General features: G+C 38.6%; 1 protein-coding gene across 2 annotated transcripts in view; it reads right to left on the bottom strand.

The window, feature by feature from the left end:
* Nucleotides 1-25,460, bottom strand: part of SERPINB7 (serpin family B member 7) — a 45,618-nt gene that overhangs the window by 7,657 nt on the left and 12,501 nt on the right. The window contains exons 1-5 of one of the 2 annotated variants that reach the window (XM_088798033.1): nucleotides 16,507-16,614; nucleotides 12,024-12,209; nucleotides 6,551-6,601; nucleotides 5,867-5,983; nucleotides 567-684 (exon numbers count right to left, since the gene is read on the bottom strand). In XM_088798033.1, the coding sequence (XP_088654159.1) occupies nucleotides 567-684; nucleotides 5,867-5,983; nucleotides 6,551-6,601; nucleotides 12,024-12,194 (457 nt within the window). In that variant the 5' untranslated portion in view covers nucleotides 12,195-12,209; nucleotides 16,507-16,614. Of the gene's footprint in view, nucleotides 1-566; nucleotides 685-5,866; nucleotides 5,984-6,550; nucleotides 6,602-12,023; nucleotides 12,210-16,506; nucleotides 16,615-25,460 lie in introns of those variants that run through there. The other variant, XM_019729335.3, reaches the window with a different exon arrangement.

Below are 25,460 nucleotides of genomic sequence, written 5' to 3'. Positions count from 1 at the left end.
GCTACCTGAGCTACATATATTATTTTGATAAATGAAAATAACTTTTAAATTAAAGATAAACTATTCGTCCTTTAGAAAAAGCAATGATATGAGAATATATATTTTTAGGCAGTAGAATGTCATCATTGTAATAAGATCCTTCAGCCCAAGAAGGAAGGTGCCAGACTGATCATTAGAATGAAACATGCCATGGTCATTGAAAATAATGTCCTATAAACTACTCTTAGTCTTGTTCGCTAACCAGGTATAAGATATTGAGGAAAACTGAGTAAATTACTTTTGCTTGTCACTGATTCATGAAATGGCCATAATAAAATCTATTTGTCTCACAGGATTATTTCCCAATCAAATAAGATTATAATAAGACTTCCATAAAGCATAAAACACTCAAATTATTAAGATTGTTCAAAAACACATTGCAGACAAATATTATACTAAAGCAATTTTAAATAACAGCAATCATTACTTTGGATTCAGAGGAGTGTTATAGGCACAAAAGGATCCTAACTTCAAGCGGACAGTTCTCAGTATTCACATATAACTGACAAACCCGGTATTGCACTCACCACGTGTCTCCTTTGCAACCCATTCATTAATATTATATGCGGTGTATTCTACATCATTTGTAAAGTCAACTGGTTCCACTTTGGCTTGGTATAATTTCTCAGCACACTCAATAAAGTTCTGTAAATATAAATAATATACAGTTCTATAAATAATGTGCAGTTCTCGTGTTTACAAATCACCACCAACTTAAGCAGATAAGAAATACAGTCTTGGGGGCAGGGGGTGGGAGATGTGGGTAAGTGGGAATAAAATATATGGTGATGGAAGGAGAACTGACTCTGGGTAGTGAACACACAATGGGATTTATAGATGATGTAATACAGAATTGTACACCTGAAATCTATGTAATTTTCCTAACAATTGTCACCCCAATCAATTTAAAAGAAAGAAAAGAAAAGAAAAGAAAAGAAAAGAAAGGAAAAGAAAAGAAAAGAAAAGAAAAGAAAAGAAAAGAAAAGAAAAGAAAAGAAAAGAAAAGAAAAGAAAAATGCAGTCTTGAATTTGTCTCTCATTTTCACTCTCTTAGTCAGACTCCCTCCTGCCTCAAAGATGAGAAAATATGCCTAGAAATATGGAAACGTGGCTGGAAGGCCAGCTGGAGAACTTGAGATTGGATGTGCAGAGCAAGCATACTGTATAACTTCAGTTGATCTGAAATGGATTGCAGGAACTAATAGAGATGACGGCTGAAGCCCGCCTCCTTGGCTTTACCATAAGTACTGCTTTCTTACCATAAGTACTTCCGTAGCCTCCTAATTCATTTCCCTTGCTTATGTCACCTCCTTCCTACTAAAAACCCTTCAAGCTACTTCCTACACTTAAGACAAAGCCCAAATCCCTGGACCTGGCCTCACCAGCACCCCACTCCCCGCATTTCAAGCCACTTTCTCCTTCATATTCTGCTCTCTAGTCATACCCAACTACTTGAAACTCCTCAGAAGTGCCATGTGTCCCCTCTCTCTGGAGGTGTGTTAACAGCATTCCTTCTGCCTGGAATGTCCATAGTTTTTATGTCATTTTCTAGCTCCAAGCATAGATGCCTCCTCTCCTTGACGGTCTTCTCTAGGTCCCTTATGTCCTCTAATAGTCCCTTCTCCTACATTCTCTGACCGGCTGATATCCTCCTGCGCCTTATTTACATTTGGGATTTCCTGAGCCCTCACAAGAGAGTAAATTCTGTGAAGTCAGGACCATCTATGCCTTAGTTATTACTGTATTCCCAGCACCTGGCACATTGCCTTGCACAAAATAGGTGCTCAAGAAATATTTATTTTTAATAAAAAGAATTCATAGCAATTGAATTTATCAACACATCAGCAATACAACAAATACACACATACATTTTGAGGGAAAGGTTTTTATAATTGGGGAAAATAAGATTCATTACAATCATATGTGTTGTCAGAAGGTATCCTGATAAATTTTATAGGGGTTTTCAACCCTAACAATGAGGATGGGTTAGCTGTCCACCACCTGCCTGCAGGATGAGATTACCTCTATAAAGAAGACTTTGGGTGTAATTTCCATGAATAAGACTCTTTTCATCTCCTGATCAACCCATCCACCCATCCACTCTGACACTGGTTTCAAAGAGCAGTTTTAAGAACCAGTCCCTCGCCAGAGAAGCTGAGGAGTACAGGGTGTCAGCACTTCAGAAAAATCAGAGAAGAGCTTTGGGCCACCAAGAATGTGTGTGTGTGTGTGTGTGTGTGTGTGTGTGTGTGTGTTATTTATGTAACTTTTGTTTAGTCCAGCTAATATGTCTTGCTGATCTCCTTCAAGCACTGTTGCTTATGTGCCTAAAAGGATACATGAAATGTAAATGACAAGGAATAAATCTATTGAGATTGACTGTCCATATGTTTTTTGGCCATTTAAATATGTTCTCTTGTAAAATGCCAGTTCAAGATTTTCTGCTGGGCTCTTTGTGTTTTTCTTATTGTTTTGTAGGAGTTTTTTGTTTAGGATACCAGTGTTTTAGTGCTTGTATGTATTGCATATATGTCCTGCCATTGTGGTTTGCCTTTTTACTCTCTTTATGATGCCCTTTAATGAAAATAAATTCTTCATTCTAATACCATCTATCCTGTCTGCTTTATCCTATATGATTAGTGTTTTATGTACCCTAAAACAAAGATTAAAACATATTTGCCTATCTAAGGTCAGAATTTATATTTATTTTCTAAACACATTATTATTTCACCATTCACATTTATGTCCAGTTTCCAACTGGAATTGATTATTTTTATATAGATAGGTGTCAAGATAACATTTTTCTGCATAGATTGCCAGTTGAACCAACGCCATTTATTACAAACATCATTCCTTCCTTATTGCTCTGCAGAGTCACATTTACCATAAATTAAGTATCTCTATGTATGAGTCTGTCTCAAAATATTCTACCCTGTTCCATTGGTCTATGGTCTGTCTTTGCAAAAATGCCAGCAAATCCTAATTATTGTAGCTTGTAAGCCTCAATTTCTAATAATGTAAGTCCTCTGGTTTTTGTTTTTCCTTTTCTTCTAAATCGTCTTGAATTTTCTTAATTCTTTGTCTTTCCAAGTAATTTTTAAAGTCATCTTGTCAATTTCTCCAAAAACAATTTCTTTGAATCTATAAATAAATAGATACCTTTATAATATTGAGTGTTCTATCCATAAGCGAAATGTATCCTTTGTTTTAAATTCTTCTTTTATTTCTCTTAGCAACTCGTTTTGTTTTGTGAACATTTTTCATTAGATTTATTCCTAGGTATTTGATGTTTTAGAATGCCACTTTAGATGTATTGCTATGTTTTTAGATGTAGTGCTATGTTTTCTCTGCACTATTTCAGCTTCTCACACAATGGGGGGATTCCCTGAGAGATGGGCTTCTCCTCTGTTAACAGTTCGCCTGGGTCACAGGGCGCAGTATCCGTGTGGGTATGCGAAGAGCTCTTGAAGTTCCAAAGCTCTTCCTGCACCAGATTCAGAGCCCGTGTGTTTCAGCAGTTCTGTTTACTCCTGCAGGTATCTGCCCAGATAGGTTAGGACAGGGGCCTTGTGAGAGGTGGCCCAGAGCAATGGTGGTGACCACCACCACAGCCAGTCCTACTTCCATAACTCCCTCCCCTTTGCCGTAACTAGTTGGGCTGCAAATCTGTGTCTGCAGACCAGAGTTCTCAGAACAGCAAATATTCTGTTCTTTTGATCTGACATGCTACTGTTCTGCTTCTAGCACCAGGCAGGTGGGGGCAGGGCGGGCTCTGGGAGGGTAGAGAGGGGGCGGCTAGTCTCAGTGTCTAAGGCTTCCGTTCTCTGTGACAGTGAGGGCTTAAACTACTGTTTTCAGCCTTCTTCCCTCAGTCTTTGCTCCAAGTTCTCTGCCATGAGCATTGGGTTCAGCTGTGTTATATGCTGGCCCCTCAGCTCTGTAGACCATAAACGGAGCCCTAGCAGTCCGAGTTCTTCCCTCTCCCGCAGCTGTGGTAGTTCCCGGATGCAGCGAGCTCGGAGCACTGAGCTAGGTCTGCGTCCTGTGCCTGTGCGGCTCGGTCTCCGCACTTCTCCTTCTCCCTTCCCTCCTCCCCTGCTCGCACGATTCGCCCACCATTAGGTGAATTCAGTAGTGGACCTCTTCATCTTGCCTGTCTGCTGTGCAGGGAGTCCTTTGTGGAGTTACAATTGTTTGATTTGTTGTAAATTCCAGGGGAGATTTCCAGAGGCTCACCTCACGCTGCCATTTTGATGAGGTCTCCCCCCCCCCTTTTTTTAAATTAAAGAACAAATGACTTCCAATGATGAAATCTCCATTATGGAATCATGATGCTTAGACTATGTTACTCATCTCTCACTTTTGCAAATATCTTATGGTCATCAAGTTATAGTAGAAAGAGTACTAGTTACATTAAAAACACGTTGGTAAAGTCCCACTCTTGCATTCTACATGTTAACCTTCAGTTTCCTGTATAATTAATGAAGATCAATTAGATAGCTTTTGTAAGAACCAAGTGTTTTACAAACTTCATGTGTCATCATCATCATCTTCATGTTGCTAAAGGATGAGCAAACTTTCAGTGCCTCCATTTCCATGTTCTTGATCCGATCTCACCTCTACTGTGCTTCCAGGTTCATTGTTCTGTACACACAGAGTGCCAGGAAAGGGAGCATGGAAGTCTGCCATAAGCAGTAGCATGATAGACTCATCTACTTCCATTTGGACAGAATTAGCGGTCCTCAGGGCCACAGCAGTATGTATGGGACCAGAGACACAAAATGTGGGGTTGCACATGCAGGTGGCCCCTGTAATGCTTGCGTAAGATTCTTTAGGGAACATTGAAAAACAAAGTGGCCCAATGCTTTACAATTGGCAGGCTGCCAAACAATTTGGGAGTGGTGCTGGAAAGGGGCAAAGAATTTGAGTGGGTGACAGACAGAGGAAACAATAATGGTTGGGTGGAACCAGAAAGCTGGAAAGACGCAAGTGAAGATTAGTCCAGAGGCTTATAGTTGCCCGAGAAACGGAGAATTCAAAGGAAGAACAAACATGTCCTGAGAATCATGGCCACTGCGTCTGCTTGAATAGTACTAACCGACTTCTGGTTGTCACGGCAATGATGGTTCTAAAGTATGGGTTGAGCATAGCAGTATATAGAGTGCATTCTAGGTCTCATGGCTCTTTCGGTGAGCAGGCTACGATGATGAATGAATTGAAATACAAACACCACATAGTAATACCAAAATTGAGTCTGCTGACCCCAAGACCCCATTCCCCACCTCTGTGTCAAGTCTGAACTGCTCCTCTGCCAATGGCTGGCCTTACCTGGCTGTGTCACTCACCAGGAATTCTGTTATAAATGATATTACTGAAAAGATAAGTTGGTTAGTGCTGGAAAAAGAGAATAAAGGGCATAGCTGAGAAAAAAGAAGGTGAACTCAGCACTGGAGATACAAAACTGTTTCACTAGACACAAAGCTCAGAGGGAAAATGGACAGACTTTTTCCTCTTGTCTGTGGATAACCCCAAATGGGCTGTCTGCCCCTCCCACGCTAATGACAGTTCCACATCACTGCTCAGAGACAAGTTCTCTTCTGGTTTGGAGCCTGAATATGTGGATCACTTGGGTGGAGTAAAGTTGTTCTTTGAAAACATTGATGATATTTTGAAGACACCTGGGAACCTAATTAGTAGTGACAATAAAAACAAAAAATCACCTTTGTATAACTCAATAGAAAGATGCAAGTCTATATTCAGATGCTGGATAGAACAAGACTCAGGTCCAGAGTGGAAATAACCTTCTGAGACAGGAGGCTGAACTTACCTTGTGAATGTCAAACACAGTCTCTGCAAAAAGCCCATTGGCAATGCTGAGTTCATAATCCTTGTGGAATGTGTTTATGTCAGAGAGAATTCTTGTCAGCTGAGATTGGACTCTTTGCTGTTATTAAAAAAATTATAAAAACGTATTCTTGGGCTGTAATGATAGGCATACTCTTGTTTACATCGAAAATAAAACATATACCAGAAAAGAACTAAAAAATAATAACACGATAAAAGCAGCAAAGAATGCCACACACATCTACAATTTCTTACCCTCTCTCATAATAGTGTCATGATCTAAGTTAATTAAAGGATTTACTACACTCAATTATTAACCTTAGAATAAAACTATTAACAGAAAATAATGAATTTGCCTAATATGTATACTACATAATTCATTTCAGCAATGTAAATTGGCTGTGAAGAGTAAAGATAAAAGCAAAACATTCAGTTCCATGCTATCTTGCCAAAGTCTAGCTGACACAAGTAAAATATTGGTAAATGAATAATTAACAAGTACATTCTCAAAAATTATATTTGAAATACCCACGATACAGAAATCTTACTGAGACATGCTCCTTTGCTTTAAAGGAATAGAGAGCATAATTAAACATGTCAGCGAGACAGTAATTTTGCTAAATTTAGTCCCACAGTCTCTTTTTCTAAAAGAACATGCTGTGTTTACCTGAGTATTAGAGGCATTTCCATGTCCTGAGGCAGCATTGAAATGAAGCATCTGCAAACAGGGACAAAGAAAGCAGTTAGCAGTTCATGCTGAACACGAAGGGACCAGCGAAGTCAAACATGGCATGAGCCTTCCTGGTGTGTGTGTGTGTGTGTGTGTGTGTGTGTGTGTGTGTGTGTGTGTGTGTGTGACAGAGTCAGGAAAGAAACTTGCAGCTGCCCTACTGACTTGGTTAAAGCCGGTGGTTGGTTCATTGGGGAAAAGCATCATAAACTGGGAGAGTTAATAAATCAATGGCTACAAATGAAATGTGTTTCATAACTTTAGTTTGCTCCTCCTGGGAGAGCAATTTAATTATTACTCACTGATTAAATCTGGACAAGGATTTAATAAAAGGTCAAGTAAAAAAATGAAAACTTTTTTTAATCATGTGGGAGGCAAGATGAGGGCTAACTACACGCACACCAAGGCATAAAAGGGAGAAGGGTTTATGATTCTCTAGGAAATCCTAAGTATGAAGCTAAATTAGGACTCATTTAACTTATGTTCCTCCAACCAATTGGATGAATGATCTAAATAACTGCCTGGCAATAGTGATTTGTCTCAGTTTGTGTTCCTACAATCGTATTGGTTGGATTTTCTATAGAAAGATGTAGGTTTTCATTAAGGGCCCATATGTGCTATAGTTGAACCTCATCCCTAGTGGGGATGGGGGTAGGCAGACGAGGAAAAGGACATTCTAACACTGGCTAAAAAATTTACCTATGGGAATTTAATTAAACAAGTCAATGTTCCTATCAGTAGCTCTGTTGGGGGCTTCCGACTTCAAGGCTTCAGAACCCTAATCAACAGCCCCATTTATTAGTCAGGGAAAATGGAACAGCTCAGAAAGAGATATTAGAACTTTAAAAGGCCATGAGCGTCACTATTAATAGGTCACAGAGAATTGGAACCTACCTCACTGTCTACATCCTCTGAATCTGGAAAAATACTATAAGATGGAGTGAGAGATAAGATAAAATCAACAAGGCCAAGTTGAATACAAATTAATAGTCAATCTAAAATTCACAGCTGTGGTCTTTGTGGGCATCAAGGCCCCATGTTTAGCAGCCTGGGTGTCATTTTTCTCCCTCCAGTACTATGATGTTATGGAGCATGAAAAAGATCAGCCCCCTTTCTCATTTTGCCTTGACCAAACCTGAAGATTTCCAATGCCTTAAAGAATATTGTAGTTATCTCTTTCCAATTGATAGAGTTGAGGGGTAGCATATGCCAGCGTCCTTAAACAATTCCGCTTCACAGTTTTGTGGTCGATTTCATTGTGACTATGGCTCCTCTTTTGGTGAACAACGGCATTGGTAACTCGTCACTAAGAGAGGAAGCTTCAACGAGGACCTCCCATTTCCATGGAATCATTTATTTTGTTGTTACAAGGGGAGCAAATAAAAGCATGAGTCCTTATAACTTGGACTATGTCATTATAGTTTTTTCATTCTTGCTGCTTTGTAACATTTGTGTTAGAAACTAGATGAAGTTTAACCTCTCCGAGGCCACAAAGTGAAACAGATGGGTTGTAAAAGGAAGTTGTCACCATCAGTCACCTCAATATAAGATGGAGAGGGAGAGAGGCACTGACCAGATTGTGTCCACCAACCTTGAACTTGGGTGGTCCCTTTGTATCTTTCCTTCCCAAGATGAGGGGCTAGAGGTGGTTCTATGATCTTTGAAACAGTTCAGGGGAAAAGATTTACCCAAGGGAAGGCTGAGAAAATGTTGAAAGTCATATTGATTATTGTGTGATGTTATCTTAGTAAAATATAAATGGCTTTGTGGAAGAATCTTTTGAAAGATGTCTGCTTCTCAGAGTTTTAAACCTTTGACTCACTACCTTGTTAAAAAGAACCTATTAATTAATGTGAAGCCTTGTGAGGCCAAAAAAAAAAGAAAGAAAGGAAGGAAGGAAGGAAGGAAGGAAGGAAGGAAGGAAGGAAGGAAGGAAGGAAGGAAGGAAGGAAGGAAAGAAAGAAGGAAGGAAAGAAAGAATTCCCCTTTTTGACCAAAATTCCTCCTAAGTGATATCAAATTTTATAATGTCCTACAGTTTTCTTTTTTCAGAAACAAAGTCCTAAAGTATTAATAAATAACCATTGGATATATTGGTATTTGGGGATGTATGGATATACTTGTAACATAAAATACCATGATAAAGTTTAAACATCCTTACATCTTTCCTAAGCTAACTCTTGTGGAACCCAGACAATGTTATAAAAATTATATGAATCTCCAGAAATCATTCTTCTTAACTTTGAAAAAAAGCTTTAACACATATAGATACTTAACACAATTCTTTAATTATTTCTAATTTTAATCTATTTTTGTATTAACTTGGTTATCTTTTCGAACATTCTTAATTAACTTTCAGTAAACTGAGCTGGTAAAATACCGAGGTAATACATATCTATTTTAATATTTTTAAACATTCTAAAAAATTATACATTCAACAATAGACTACCATAACTAAAGATCAATAACGATACTAGTAAATATTCAAATGTGATAAATATTAAATAAAATTTCAAAGAACATATTTATCATAATTTGAAATGCTAGGAGTCCTCTGATGTCCTCTGATGTCCCTATGTGAGAAAATCAGAATTTCTTTTTCTTTTCTATAACTGGTAACAAATTCAGATGATGGCAAAAAAAAAAGGAAAATCATGGGCCTATAAAATGTAATAAATTTCGGAATATTAGGATTAAGGGTAAAAAAAAGAAAAAGGAGACTATGAATCATCTGCTTCCCAGTGGGCTTCTATGTAGTCATGCCAAATTATGAAGCTGTTATTTCTTCTCACAGAAGTGGTAGAATAAGTAATATAATTACTTTTTCAAATGTTTTTGGTAAAAACAATTATTTTTTAGAGAAAAAAATATGAACTTTAGCACATGACCTTGTAAATAAATATGCTTTCCTGGTTCTTTCACTCAAATGGAAAGCACTTTCCATATTACTCCATTGAAGGTCACACATGCCAATTCTAGGCTTTAATACTATTTTATGGTAAAGGAATCAGGGCTTCATAGTGAGTGGCTGACCCTTCTTTGAGCCAAAGAAATTCAAGACAGGTCTAGAACATTTAGTTGCCCATAAGCAAAGGTGTTTCATAGTCATCTGGAAGGATTTTTCAAATAGGAAAAATTTAAAGGGATCTGTACTGGCCCAACAATGACCATTTGAGCATCAAAAAGAAAACAGATGATTTATCCATGGTAGTGCTTAGAAGATACATAAAGATGGATGCCATAAATTATAACTGAATTGAGTACGAGTGGATTTATCTAAAATATACACGCACGAGCCATGGTGTCAAGCCATGGTATTGCAATGAGAAACTAACTGGAATAGGGTGGGCAGGGCTGAAAATTAAATTCCAAGAAGGTATTTTGCAGACTAAAAATGTGTACAAGTAAATTATATGAATGTGTCTGTAGTTGCCATTTTTTCCCTCTTGAATATGTCTTATAGGTGGTTATAATAGCAAGAATTATCAAAAGTGACTCATAGAAGGCATCGATGGGGGAGTGACTGTGAAAGAACACTCCAGCAGAACAGAGGCTCCTTGAATTCACTGAGACCCATCTCCCATGAGCTGTTGACCCCTGCTCCACCAGGCACCGGTGGGGCAAGGAGGCAAACCAAGCAATAACCAGTGACGGACCCTGACCTGAAATCACACAATAAGAAATAGCTGTGTCTTCTGTTGTGCTAAAGGTGAGTTTTTGTCATAGGTGTAGAGCTTACACATCGTTGTCTAACTTACAGAGTAGGAACAATCTTTAAACTATTTTTTTAATTAGATACTATCAAATCAACCCCCATAGTCTACAAGTAAGGACACTGAGGCCCACAGAGATGAAATCATTTTCCCAAGGTCAGAAATCGAAACTAATCTTCTAATTCCCGTGCCAATGTTCTGTTTCTGTGACACCAATTACCTCACTTGGTCCTAAAATGTTATGTATTTTTATTAATGAACGGATACAGTTTTATTAGTTGCTAGATTTTTTTTTTCCCCAAAGGCTTTATATTTATTTATCAAAGTACTAACTTCAAAATAACTAAGGCTTTGCAATAATGCACTTTGGATTACATTTCCTTTTGGTAGCTTTACGGCAAATGGTTCTCAACTGGGGGGATTATTTCTGACTCCTGGGGGACACCTGGCAGGGGCTGTAGACACTTTTGATTGTCACAACTGAGAAGAGGTGCACTAATAGTATCTCGTAGGGAGAGCCCAGGGATGCTAATAAACCTCCTACGATGCACAGAACAGCCCTTCAAAGCAAAGAATTATCTGGCCTGAAATGTCAGTAGGACTGAGGTTAAGAAACCCTGTTTTAGAAGATCACGGTGAGTTTGAACTGCAGCTCTGTTGTTCACTAGCACGGAGATGGCATGGCAACCCCTCCCTAAAATTGCGATAATGGTACCTACTTCTGTGTCATTGGGAGGATTTATAAGATATCAGTAGAGCTTATCCCAAAGCCTGACTGTTGGCTGTTCTTATCATCTCATTAAAGTGAAGTGTTCCCTGCACTGTGGTTGTGAACAACTCCAGCTCTTGGGAAATGGCATTCTTAGACTCTGTGGTTGTTCTTTAGCAACAAATACTCACTGAGCTGTCCAGAGAGAGAAACGCATTACTCTAGCTTAAATTATCTACACAAATCTTCACCATGTACTTAGGTGTCAAAGGCGACAGCAGGGACAGGCTCCTCTTGTCCTCACTTATGAACAAACTTAATGGGAGGAACCAGTGGGCACGAAGGGGTGACAACGCCCTCCACATGCAGCCTGGATCTGGTGTCTCTCCCACTTCTGAATTTTGATGACAAATTCCTAAGAGAAGGGAGGTAACCTGTGACCATTTCACTTCCCCATGCAGCCTGGCTCAGGGCACTCCACAAGAGTGAAGTAATATATACTTTCTAAAGGTGCTGGTGACCATGTACTATTATGTCACTTGTGCCCAGGTCACTACTGTTTAAAGTAGGACTTCACTGGAATCTCCTTGGAGCTCTTCTTTCTCATCCATATCTGCTCGGGCAGTGGTTCTCAAGCCTTCGTGTGCACCTGGACAGCTATTAAAACACAGATTGCTGGGCTCCATCCCCAGGGTTTGTGATTCGGTGGGTCTGGGTGGGGGCCCAAGCTTTGGCATCTCTAACACGTTCTGGGACACACACTTCGAGAACCACTGGACTAAGGGGAAGAACCAAAGCTGCAGTTCTGAAAATATGCCTGCTGTCTCCCAGCTGAAAACCAAGTTCTCTGAGCTGTGTGCCTTCTTCACACTTGGAGAGGGGCTCCTTGCAAGATCTCCATTTACATGCGACCATTGCCATCAAATATTCTCTTGGGGAAAACAATTTGCCCCAAGGATTAATTGCAGAAGCCACAACCAAAACTGACCTTATCAATCTGAGAAGCACAGTCACCTCGTGCGCCCAAACGGATCATGGCCAGGGCAGTGAAGATGCTCAGAGAGGAAAAGAACACATTTCCACTTGCTTGATTGTTATCCATCTCTCGGAACAAGTTGATGGAAAATTCTGCATTCGCTGCCGCAAGGGAGGCCATCATGAAATGGAGTGCAGCCTAGAGAACAACAAGGACATGGATGTGATGGTTTTTCTAGTCTTTTACTTTTTAAATTTGAAGCTCCGTTTCTTCAGCCTTGGATGTAACCATCAAATAACTTAGAACATATAGAAAAAGTTCCTTTACTCCAATATCTTTGTTACCAACATGCTAAAACGATTTCTTCTGGCAAAAATATTATGACACATTCCTTTTTTTTTACATTGATATTCTTTAGTGATGTTTCTCTGCTTCTGCCATGCCCTCATATCTAGGACATACCCCCACTTCCCCTTGATGTGGCATTTCTATCATCCGTGGCCTCTGTTCCATTTTCAAGTCCTAAGCAGACACGCTCATGGGGCCTCTTCTCAAATCATTTCAGCTTTCCAAGGGAAATAGAGCAAAGTCAGTCTATTAAAGGGTCTTTCATGCTTGCTTTTTAAACTGATAATTTTTAAAAAGGTTCACATGTGGAAAGTTACCACATCATTTCCTCATCCCTTCTCCCCATTATAGCCGCCACACACATTCTTAAAGTAATCGTACATCCTAACATTTTTTAGCAACATGTTAATTTCAAATATTCTGCATCCCTGGTCCTATACATGTATTTATTCTTTTTGAAACCATTTCATTATTATTTTTGGAGTAGAAATGTGATTCACATAGGTGTTATACATCACAAACATGCAGAAGACTTCCCAACACAGAGTTCTCTGTCTTACTAGAGAATCGAGGGTATAATAGCAAATTTAGAATCCAGGACAAAATACAGAGCATTGCCCCCACCGTGCAATTCTTCAGGAATCTGTTTTTGTATTTCTTTGCAGACCTTCTCCACAATACTCAAAGTGATCCCAACTTCACAGACAGGGTTGTCCCAGACTAAATGAATTAACACGGATACTCCAAATTATGCTCCTTGAATGTTCTGTGATACTACTCTTGATGGTGTGGCAGGATCCAAGAGTTGTGGACCCCTTAGGGACCCCGTCTTAATCCCAACCCTGTTGCTAATAGTTGTGTGACCTGGGTCAAGGCTTTAACTTCTCTGAGCTTTAAAGTTTCATCTTATTCAACGAGATGGTCAGTTTACAGGACAGAAAAACATAAGTCCTACCACTCTTACACCTGTAATAGAACTATACCAAAACATCAGGGCATTTGGGGTGGGGAGTTGGGATGGTTGGAAAGAAGAATATTCTAAAATTGCATTTGTGTTAACTTTGTTGAAGTCATAAAAACTTAAAGGCTTTCAAAATTAAAACTAAGTTCTTTTTAAATAAGTTTTTAATTTCTATTTTATCAAATGGGAGCTTCAGTTAAAAAAAATTGAGAAACAACTCTATATCATGTCTGACCCATTGTAGATGGTCAATGAATTAAAATTACTACATCTGTTATTCTCTAGAAAATGGTAATAATCTGTTGTGTCCTGGAAGGTAATAAATTGCACATTTCCAGAGTGTTCCTGAGGAACCTACATTCTGTACTTTGGAATTCCAAGCCCGGAGAGCATCACTGAGGATGAGGCCATAAATGAGGCTGTGTTTAAAGTCCAGTTCAGCTCCTTTAATTCGCTACATGTCCCACTCCTCAGCTATGCCCCCAGCGAGAAAATTATTCCCACTCCGCGCACCATTTACTCCAAGAAAGAACACTTACGTTCTTTTAATAGCTATCCAGAAATTTTTTAATTGATTTCATATCAAATCCAGTGAACAATATTGGCAGTTTCAAAGGCCCCAAAACTTTTCAGGGACTCAAAATCATATTTTACATCTGAAAAAGGAGTATTACTACTAAAATGTGAAAAAAGAAATGACAGGATTGAAATTAATGAGTACATGAGTAAATTCACTAAACTGACACGTAAGATGACTTTCATATTAAGTTTAGCAGTCATACAAAGCTCTGTAATTTTATGGAGAAATTATGTGCTAGATTCTCTTGGAACAGTTTCCAAGATGTCATGTTGATTGCTGAACATCATAGCAAATGAAATTAATCACTCTTAAGAAAGTAACTTTAAATGCAAAATCATAATAATCTTTTCCAACTACTTACAGTGAAAATTATATTTAATGGAAGATTGTGGGTATATTTTAATATATTTTACATAACGTGGAATCGAATCTTTACTATAAGACCTGAAAGATTTTTAAATGACCCTGTTTAGGAACCTGCCTCGTTGGTCCCATGGGGTCTGGAAATATCATACCCCAAAGCCCAAAAACACTTTTTGTTACTTTTTTTTTTTTTTGGCCAAGCTTCCATTTATCACTTTGCTTTAAAATTTTATGTTTTCCTATTTTACCCCTTGGGGTGAAAGAAAAATCTTTCAAAATCATTATTTAAATGACTTTCTAAACAATAATCACAATTTTTCATTTTCTAATCTTTTAATCATCCTGGTGACTTTTCACAAAACTATAATTGTATTGAAGAGAAGAGAAGTTACACAGGAATTTGTGTATTCAGACAATAAAGTGTATGTTTTTGTCACTTCAGTAAGTTTTATGGCACAGAAACCATACTAGAAAAATAATCATTACAGAGAAACATGAACTGAGACATTCCTAGGCCATTATAAATTCTCAAGCAATGGCTCTTAAAATAATAAGTGGCATGAGATAATATATCTTTAAGCGTTCCTGTAAAGACATGTTCATGCACTTTGAAAATAAATACCAAAAAGTATGTTCACCTCACATGATTCTTATAATCTTTATGCAGTTACACTGTAAGTACCAGAAATGAAAGCAAGATTCTTTTCTTCTCATCTAATATAAAGTCTGAATCCCATTGGCAAATAGATAACTATATTCAAGGCCGACTTAAGTGTTTTACACCCTAGGTTTCCATCAGGTGACAGATAAACAAATATTAACTTGGTACCAAAACTGTGATCTTTTTTTCTCCTATAATTATTTTCCACAGCAACTCTTTAAAAAAAAAAAAAAAAAAAAAGCAAAACACCAGCAGAAATAAACAAAATTCAAACAAGCCATCAACAAGTACCTGATGCTTTGGGTCCTAGTTAAATAACTCAAGGAACGTGAAAAGGGAAATAAATTATGTTAAGATACAGGAAAGATGTCCGTATGATACTATTTGTCGTGCCATTGTCCAGACATAGCAATGAAGGAAAATTCTTTTCATATCTTAAGAACTTGGCTTTCGATTAATTTTTCATAACACTAAAAATATACCATATTCCTATGTCCCTTACATAAACATTTTAGCTTAATATAGAGATATGTAATTAATTTATAATTTTCAAGTTTATACAACTTGTGAAGGTTTTTAAATCCCAAACGTCAGACTTGAAGATATAGACGTCCACAGAAGCCTGAAGCCTACTTGCTTACTTAAGGTGCATTTCAATCCAAGAAATGGCTTACCTCTTTCTTCCTATAGTCAACCAACTGTTTATGTCAAAACAAAAGAATAAATATACTCTCACTAGAGCATTTTTTTAAGTCTAATAAAAAGAAAGAAAAATAATTTTTAAATAAAGCATACGAAAAACCAGGGACAAAACACATTCAATAAAACATAAAATTATAATGATAATATTTTGTGGACCCAAGCTTATATTTAATTGATAAATTATGTGCCTTAAATGTTTAATCAAAATATTTTGTCTGTACAAGGAAAAATAATCATACTTCATGGTACATTACTAAATTAAAAAAAAAAAACCCTCCTGTATTTACCAAACCAATATACACATATGGGGGAAAATTTGAATAACTACTATTGAACATATTTAATTTTTATTTTCACCATGTAAGTTAAATGCAATGCTATAGAGTTACTCCTCTATAGAAGTAGTTTCAAATCTTTCCATTTCTATTAATAACATCACTTCAAATTTTGATAAATCCCTAATCAGATGAGCACTTAATTATGCAATTAAAATACAGGTCCATTCTAATCTCAAAAATTAGTGTATTTCAACCCATAATGCCTTAAATAAGAACACTGTAAATATAGAATCAAGATTTGCACAGAATTCCCCAAATGCTATTTATCTTTTCCAATATGGAACATGAAGTGTTAGACTGATCTCGGTCCCCTGCCCAGAATGATGCCTGCCACTCTCTCTGACACCACAGAAAGCCAGCCATAGACAAGTCATAAGACAGAGAAGCAGAGAATAGGACCAGGCAACAATTTTGATATTGTTTGAGGAGTTTAGACTCTCAAATACAGACAAGAAGCCATGACTCATTTCTCTCTTTCTCCCTCTCTCTCTTTTTCAAAGTGTTTGGCCAGACTTTAAGTTGTGGGCTTCAGAAATATTTACCTTTCTCTCTTCATAGAGGAAGTTAGCAGCTGGTTGGGTGAGTCTGAAAGAGTTCCTTGCAGTACTCTGAAATATAAAGCCTCTGACTCAGACACTCCCTTCTTCCTTTTGTGATGACCCTGATAGTTTTAAATAATGTCATTAAGATAGAATTGCATTCAGGTCCTTTATAGAGCAAATTAAAAGAAATTGGTAGAATATTAGCTACAGATTCAATTCAAAGTAGTCCAAATAGATTTTTTTTTATGAATCAATTTTCAGCATTAAATTTTATTTAATTTGACATGAACATCACATAGTATTTTCATATAGCATATGTATATTTTCATACATTGCAGTATAGCTGGTATTTTCTTATACGGAAAGGTATGCTTTTCTAATTCAGTCACTGATTTTTGTTATTGTTGTTTGTTTAATTCCTCCTCTGACTCTGGTATCTAAGGAGGAATACGGCAGAGCCTCGCCTTCAAGGTTTCATACTCTAGCATGTATAAATTTAACTATCACAGAGGGGCTTCAGTGTAGTTCTAGAGAAGTGAAGGGAGCTGGAGAACAGGGGTGGGGGGCTTGCTACTCTGGCTGGGAATTGGGGATCACTGTATTTGAGGAGGTAACTGAGCTGTTTCAGGAGGAGTACAGTTTCACTTTACGTAGTGTTTCTGACTGTACCTTACACACCTCTCCTACAAGCATCTGCTCCTCCCGCCTTCGTATTGTTTAATCCTAAAGTGGAATATCCTGACCATTTGAAGATCTCTAGGGTGCATATGCTATCAGAGGGACAGACGTGTTTGAACATTTTGAACACCTGGAGAGATCTCTACCTTCATCAGAGGTGGAACACGTTAGTGATGGGGACATTGAAAACTAAATCCACAACAAAAAATGAGAAAAAATTATAATTATTAACTCCAGAGGAAACAAAGATTGTACAGTGAAATGTACACCATGCCACACTTTATAGTTCAGCTGTGGATAATATTCCCTTAGTTGTAATGATTTAAATATTACGTATTGAGCTAAACAAAGTTTATGATATGTCTCAGTAGGGGTATTAGGAGGAGATTGGAGGAGGTGGGGCAGGGAGCAGAGTATCCAAGAGACATTATTCGAAGGAAGTCTGTAGATAGTCTCTGAAAGTGAAAGGCAAAACAGAGCAGCATTGGCACGTTATTTACAAGTCTGGAGGAAGATACAAGAAGCAGCATGAAAAGCAGTTGGGTTTGGAGGCAAGGATACACTCATGAAACCATCACCACAAATCCATCATACCTCAATAAAGTGGTTTTTTGTTGTTGTTGTTTTGTTTTGTTTTTTTAAAAGCATCTGAGAGTTTCTGTACCTGTTAAGTGGGAGGCAGAGTGGGAGGGGGAGGGGAGGAGACTGCTGTGCTACATGATAAGTTTTTCACTCTTATTTTGACTCCTCACTCCTGAGATCATATATAAACTTGAAATAGATGAAGGATACAATACTAGATGGCAGTTATTTCCCAGCTTGGCAACTCTACCAGCTGTGTGACCTTGAGCGAGTAACTTAGTTTCTCTGGGCCCCTATTCTCTCATCCATAAAATAAGAATTCAGATTAATTAGATTTTCATTTAACATACATAAATGTATGTATTTTATGTATGTGTATGTGTACGTAAGTATATAGTCACCAGCATGGTATTTGGTGCACAATAGCCCCTCAATAATTCCAATCCCCGCCTACCTGCACACTTTGTCCCTGTTATATTGTATTATATGTTGTTATCCTGAAACATGAGAATCTGGATCACTTCAGCCATTTGTATATAGCATTTTACCTTCTGGAATCTGGGCTTTTACTGCTACTATCCCTTTAGTGTGGTAGTTCCATTCCTCTGAAGCAAATAATACAATGGCTGCCTCAGAAGGTTTTTCATTACAGGAGGAGTGACAAGAGCTTTTGGAGAAATGGGCAGTTGTGAGTGGAAGCGCAGAGTGAAGCGTAGACAGCATGGAAGTTGGTGTGCGGAGAGAAGAACAAAAGTAATTCATGTGACCCAGTTTGCCTGGGACTTTCCTGCTTTTAGCACTGAAAGTCCCGCATCCTGGAAACCCCTTAGTCACTGTTCCCAGAGCTTTCCCTGACTCTATTGCTTACTGAGGGTACCTCAAAACACTGTACACCAACACCCAGTCATTCAATTCTCACTGTCTTAAGACACAGAATGTATTCCTGACATCCACAATATGCCCTCATCTGCTCACTGACACCCAAAATCATGAGCCGTGGAGCCATGGGATCCCATGTCACAGTTATCGGTAAGGCTTGGGAACCAAATCAGTCAGGAGCCAAAGAATACAGAGTACAGTTCCCTTTACGAGAAGATCAAGCCAAGCAAAATTGTATTTTTAAGGATACTTACATAGATGGGCAGGTTATGTTAAGGAAATGATTGCCTCTACTTTCCTCTAGTGGGGAGGGAAGATTTTGTTGGTAAAAGAATGGGGCAGGAAGGCTTCCGAGGATGTGGCAATGTTCTATTTGTTAAACCACAGACATATATTGAATGCATTTTTGTGTATCCAAGTTATATCTCATAGTTTTAAAGGTAATCAAAACATATAAAGAAATAAGATGTCTCAGAGATAGGATCACAGTGCACTGTATGTAACTAATTGATCTATTCCTGAGAGCAGGTTTAGATGGAGGATGGGCTGGGACCCTGAGCCAAGGAAAAACAGTGAGTGGCAGTGAGGTAAAGAGCGAAATGCCAAATAAAACCAGGAGGACTGACAGGCAACAGGGTGCACAGCAGAGACCGGGGGCCCAGCAGCCCCAAAACCTAACAAGAATTCTGGCTGGTGGTGATACCCAGAAGACCAATCCCTCCAGAGACGGGACCTGGAGAGATTTCAGGCATCTGCTCACGTGATCATCGGTCATTTTTTGTTTTTCTCAACATTCGGTAGTGAGTTCACCTCTCACCTAGCTGCAGCCTATTTGAATATGCAAATCAATAATGTATCTATTGTTGCTAACTTTAAAGAAAAGGAAAATAAAATGGAAACAAATGGAAAATGTTTAAATTAGAAGTTCACATGTGTATTCTTTTCAAAAGGAAAACCACTGTGCAAGACAGAACAAGTTTGATTGCCTGTGACATTTTCTTGCTCTTGTATCTGCTTTTTGAACAGTCCATTTGGTAAAGCTCGAATGGAAAACATAAAGCTGTTTCTAACAGTAAAAAAATAATAATAATAAAATAATAATAATAATAATAATAATAATAATATATTCACACCAGCATGGCACACAGAAACAGTGATGAGCATCTGTTCTCCTTTCTCAAAGTGATCACAGAAAATGTTTTCCCCATCCACTTAGGAACGTGACAACGGAGGTGAGGTGGAATTTGACTTACAATGACCTAATGAAACCAAGTGAGCATTTCAAAACTGATTTTTTTATCTAAAAGCCTTGGAATTAGGTTCTAAATTCTGTCCCTAGTTGCCGTCTACACCCTGCCCAAGCACCTGCTTGCTGATGTGTAAACCTAGCTTCTGGGATGGTTCCCCTATGACTCAGAGTAAGTGCTGTCCTTAATGAAGTTTATAAGCATTTCGCCTCTGCACCAGGTTTCAAAGTAGTATCTGACTAAGGTGGTAGTTACTGGGTTCATTCAGTTTGTGTGTGAATCAGCTGTGAAGACATAAATTGCTCCTCTCTGTTCTTTACAGTGCCAATAGGTGTAATGTAGCCAGGCAAATGACTGCCAGGGTCTGCAGTATTCACCAGCCTGTCTCAGAACATGCCCACTGCCAGTGAAAGGGAGCTTCACCAGACTAAAGCAAGACAGCAGTGGCTCTGAGTTTACAGTACTGTTTTATTGCAATTTGTCAGTGAGCTCTTGTACTCTCATTTCTTTCAGCCCTCTCCTGTGTAAACGGGCTTGGCATGGGGACCTAAAATAGAATTTATTACAATATTTTCATCATTCCTCAAACTCAGATGTCCATCTGGATCCCGAATTATTTTGGCTGACTTCTCTTTGTACAGTTCTTCATCCTTCCCCCACTCCCTCGTCTCTCAGTTTTCTGACTTGGAATTTTCCAGAGACATATCTGTCAGGTTAGCAACCTCACGTGGCTTCTCTGGAGGCTTACCTATACTAAGCAGCTTCAGAGAGGAGCTGGGGTGTTAGTTCATTCTTGTTACCCTGCCAGCCTCTTCTCCACCCTTCTGATCTGGCAATGGAAAACCACATCTGCAACACCCAGACCCTCCCTGCTATAGTATAGGCTAGAGTTCACTGTAGTGGGTTTTCCCCTTGAAAAATGGCCAGGTGTAGGCAAAGGTAGGTTAGGACCAGTTGGTTGTTGACCCCTTTGCATTTAGAACATGCCATCCAGAGGCATGCATTCCGGCCTCAACGCTAGCATCACATCGTTGAGCTATAAGTTGCACCCACCTGCACCAGCTGTGCACAGAAGGAAAAGCAAGCCTGGTTCTTCTAGCTGAATGTTTCCCAAGGTTTAGCCAATCCTTACCCAGATGACTGGGTCGTCTATTGTGAAAAGCTATTGGAATCTGAAGGTACTGTCATCTTACAGTTGCTTGTCAATTTTGTCCAGTTTTGCCTCTTTCCCAGAAAGAAGAAGGATCCTGCTAGTTTATCCAAAATCAAATCGAATAGTTATTGCTCACTTCCATGATGGTGAATGAGTAATGTAATATTAGAGGGAAATAAAGTTATAAATAATCCATGAAAGTTAATCTTGAGTTAGTAGTTGTAGTAAATTTTCTGATGGAGAAGGTTGTTGTTGATATGGAAAATGTAAGCTTGCAAATGGATTTTCTGTTCTCTGTATTCTGATTGCAATAATCATGGACTAGAGCAAACTGAAATATTTTTCATTCCATGTCCTTGCTATTATCTATCTATTGTACAGATAAAGAACCTTCATGTGGTGACATGGCTGGTAGGTAAAAGGCAAGGGACCTGAGTGACACACAAACTGGATAATCCTGGAATTACCAGTCAACCATAATTAAAGCTCTTCTCACCATTGTTTTCTCCTCCACTTTAATTCAGAAAACCCTCCCATTACTGTGTTTACAATAGTTCATGCACAGCTAACCAATGCCAAAGTGACATAAGTCCGAGAAGGAAACTCAGCCATGGGAACCAGCATGTCATAGATATTCTTCTTCTTTGCTATACAACGATAACCCAAATTTCCACAGGTCATATCAGTACATGAGCACGAATTGGAATAAACTAAATTTGGCTGTTTCTTGTCCTCACTTACTTAACCCAGGACTGAAGCTTGCTGTGATGTTTGAAGGTTCCCAAGTAAACAAGTTTGCTCATCCCTACAGCCATCACATGGGCCTTCCACATTTCTCTTCTGTTCTGGTACCAGTGTCCTCAGTCTCCAGGATTCTTGAGGCTCCCTCATCTTTGTCACTGCAGGTGATGCTCAATGAGAGAGCGCCAGTATCCCCCCACAAGAATACTATTCCCTGCTGACCTCACAGAAACCAAGCAAGGGGTCAGCACCTTCATTTGGTCCCATTAAGAAAAGGGAAGGAAGTTCCTTTCGCCCTTTTATACCTTATTGCCAGGATCTCGCAGATACACTTTCTGCACCTACACCTTCCAGAGCTTGTCATCTACACAGTTTCTTTGGCAGATGCTCATCCTTGGGACCAAGTGAATAACAGATTCTTCTGTGTCTCTTCATTCACCCACTCTCCCCACAGATGCCCATGCATAAACCTCTTTCTTGTAGGTTCCTTGCCTCAATTAAATGAGCAATTATAAACAGGCACTTTGGGGGACTACCAAACCATCATATGACCCATTTTCTCTACTATCAGACAGATTAGTTAGCATGTTGCTAGGTAGACGGAGGGGTCCCTGGTGGAATAAACAAAAAGGAGCAATATCCTGAAACTCCAGGTTCTGGAATGTCTCCTTCACTCCAGGACAAAAATATGAGACCACGACTTGAGGTTAATAAATTATCTCAAACCCCTTTTGGCCAGACAAAGGAGCAGATCTGACAGACAGGAATGCTTTATTTCATTAATCCCTTCAGGATGAGCAAACAGGACAAACCTGATAGACGAATTCCATTAGAAGGCCCCAGCCCCCTTCCCCAAGCAGGCAAGGGAAGGTGTAAAAGTAAGAGCTTTTGCCTCAGTCACTGGGCACCCCTATTCGGGATCCCCTCCTGCTCGGGAGCTGCAACCTCTTCTCCTGCCTCTAATAAACTATCTTCTTTTACAACTCCTTGCTTCTCCCTGGTCCGTGTGTCCATTCTTCGGCTTCACGAGACACGATCCCGGCCCACACCCAGAAACTGCAGACAGATCCAACATCATCTACATCATTTGGGGACTCACAGGAAAATATTCCTACTTCATTATTACCCCCAAACTACCCATCATTAACAGTGATATGAGGCTTTACCTGAAGTCTAGTCTCCTGTTATGATGAACCACTAATGAACCACAAGTCCTATCTTCTCTTTAAAAACATGACATAAAGTGAACAAAAATGTTCACCTTTCCCAGCAGGAGGCTGGGAAATAAAACGAAATGGTCTATCTAGACCCAAAGTCATTCTCTGCTCCAAAATGTGGAAGTCCTACCTTCCTGGGGATAAATGTCATAACTAATCAGCGGAAACCCCAGTATTTAGTGGAGCAAGCACTGCTTTCTCACAGTCATACTCATGTTCATTCTACAAGAAAAGGGACATTTTTTCCACATAGCTTTGATGTTGTGACTGCCAATCACAGAAAGTTTTTATTTGTGGTAGCTCTCCAGCTACCTAAACAACTTTTTTTCCCACTTTTTGAAGGTTAAAAAATATTTAATCAAATTTAACATGTGGGCCCACTACTGTAAGGCTGTATATATGTTGCCTATATTTTAAATACTGAAAGACTCCTTCAGGCCAGAAACCAAGACTTATTCCTCTTTCTTCCCCAATGTATGTGATACCATCTGATACTTACTATACTCGACCTGAATACATGTTATTGAACAAATTAAATGACCTAGAGTAAAATAAGTGTTGTGACAGAAAGGCAAGCCAATGAGAGCACCGAGGAAAAAATAATTAATCGGAAGGAGCAGTCTTAAGCAGACTTCACAAATGAGTAAGCTTTTGATCTGGATCTTGGAAAATCAGGATGAAAGGCGTTCCGGATTAAAGAACAACATAAGTAAAAGCCCATGGGAATTAATGTACGAATAGCTGTCAAATACTTCCTAAGGCAACGTCGAGGTCTGGAGGACTTGTGTTGTTTGGGACGATGACGCTGTCATTTACAGGGACAGAGAATTCAGCAGTAGAAGTATGCCTGACAGAATGGGAGAAATAATAAGTTCTGCTTTGGGTGTATTGGATTTGAGGTGTCCCTGGGACACCCAATTGGAAAAAGTAGCTGGAAATTCAGGTCTGCAGATAAAAAGAAATGGTCGGTGATAGAGATGCTAATCTGGGGACCTTGCACACATAGGTCATAACTAAAACCATGAATGAGATTCCCAGACAGAGCCCAGAGCAAGAAGAAGAAAAACTCATTGGGAAGACTCCTTGGGAAATTCTTACATTGACGGGATAGGCGTAACGAGGATGCGGAGAGGAAGAAGCAAGAAGTGAGAGTGTGGTAGGACAGTTCGCATGAAAATCAGCAGGCCTCCAAAATTCTCACCACATTAAACTGTCTTCTATTCACTGACAAGATTTTTCTCCCCTTTTCCGCCCTGAAGCTTCTCTTCACACAATTGCGATGGGAATAAATAATTGTTATGATACATTTATGACTTATTCCATGACCTACCTCTTTGACAAGCAATGATTTCAAACCATATTTCTGCCTTTTATTCCACAGCACTATATTTAGAGGTAATTATTAAAATTCATATATAAGAATAGCAATAAATCATTGCACAAGGGAAATTTCTTGCACATCCTAAAATACATTAGGATATTCCCTGGAAGCTGAAGTCATTTGTGTTCCATTTGTTTGGAGTTTTGTTTGTTTATTCTGAATGGCAGTCACTGAAATTTTGATATAAACTGTGTTTACCATATCTAATCCTTCTAACCTACCTAAGTTATCTATTTGAATAAAATCTTGTAGTAGCAAGTTCCATGGCTTAATTGCATGTTGTGTCATGGTTAAGTCATTCTAAATGCTTTGAATGTTAGGTCTATTTTTATTTCTTGATGTGTTCTTTGTTGTTTCACTATGGGCAGGGCACAAAAGAATTCAATTAGTCTACATTTCTTATTTACATGTGAATATTTAGCCTGTCTTCTCTTCTTGCTCTACCTTCTCCACTTTCTTCTTCTCCTTCTCTTCTACTTTTGAAATGAATAATCGTCCCTTTCACTTGGCAATCAATGCTGTGATATAGTATTCTCCTCAAATATTCCAGTGAATGCACTCATTGGACCTTCCTAAGACGTCTTCTCATCAGAATTCCAAATAGTGGAGGCCTTATTGGTTTCCACTTATTTGTGCCATGTCATTTCATCACATTGTCATGATCACAACAGATCAATGAATGGTAATTCCTGCAGAACTGAGTCACCACTATTGCTTATTAATGACCTTTTTAATTTCAACTCTTTTGGTCCTATGATATTTATGAACATACTGAGACAGGGAGGTTTCCCGAATATAATCTAATTCTAATTTCTTAAGAAGCAAATTAGAGTTCACTTTCCACCTCAGAATTTCTACTTATGCAATAATTGGTCCCATTTGATAACCTGAATTATTTTTTCACTTCGTCTTGAATGTCATTATCTTTTATGAAAAATAAATATACTAAGTCTTTAGATTTATTTTATTAAACTTTACCTTTAATAAGTTGCAGTGGCAAAGTTAAATGTAAATGATGTATTTTGCTTTTCTATCAGCTTTTATTTTATCCTTTAAAATTATTGTTCTCAATGGGT

This window comes from Rhinolophus sinicus, chromosome 4 (genome assembly GCF_057876585.1).
Source record: "Rhinolophus sinicus isolate RSI-liver-muscle chromosome 4, RSI-T2T, whole genome shotgun sequence".
Lineage (NCBI taxonomy): Eukaryota > Metazoa > Chordata > Mammalia > Chiroptera > Rhinolophidae > Rhinolophus > Rhinolophus sinicus.
Note: the sequence above shows the minus strand (reverse complement) of the source record. Positions and strands in the feature narration are given on the sequence as shown.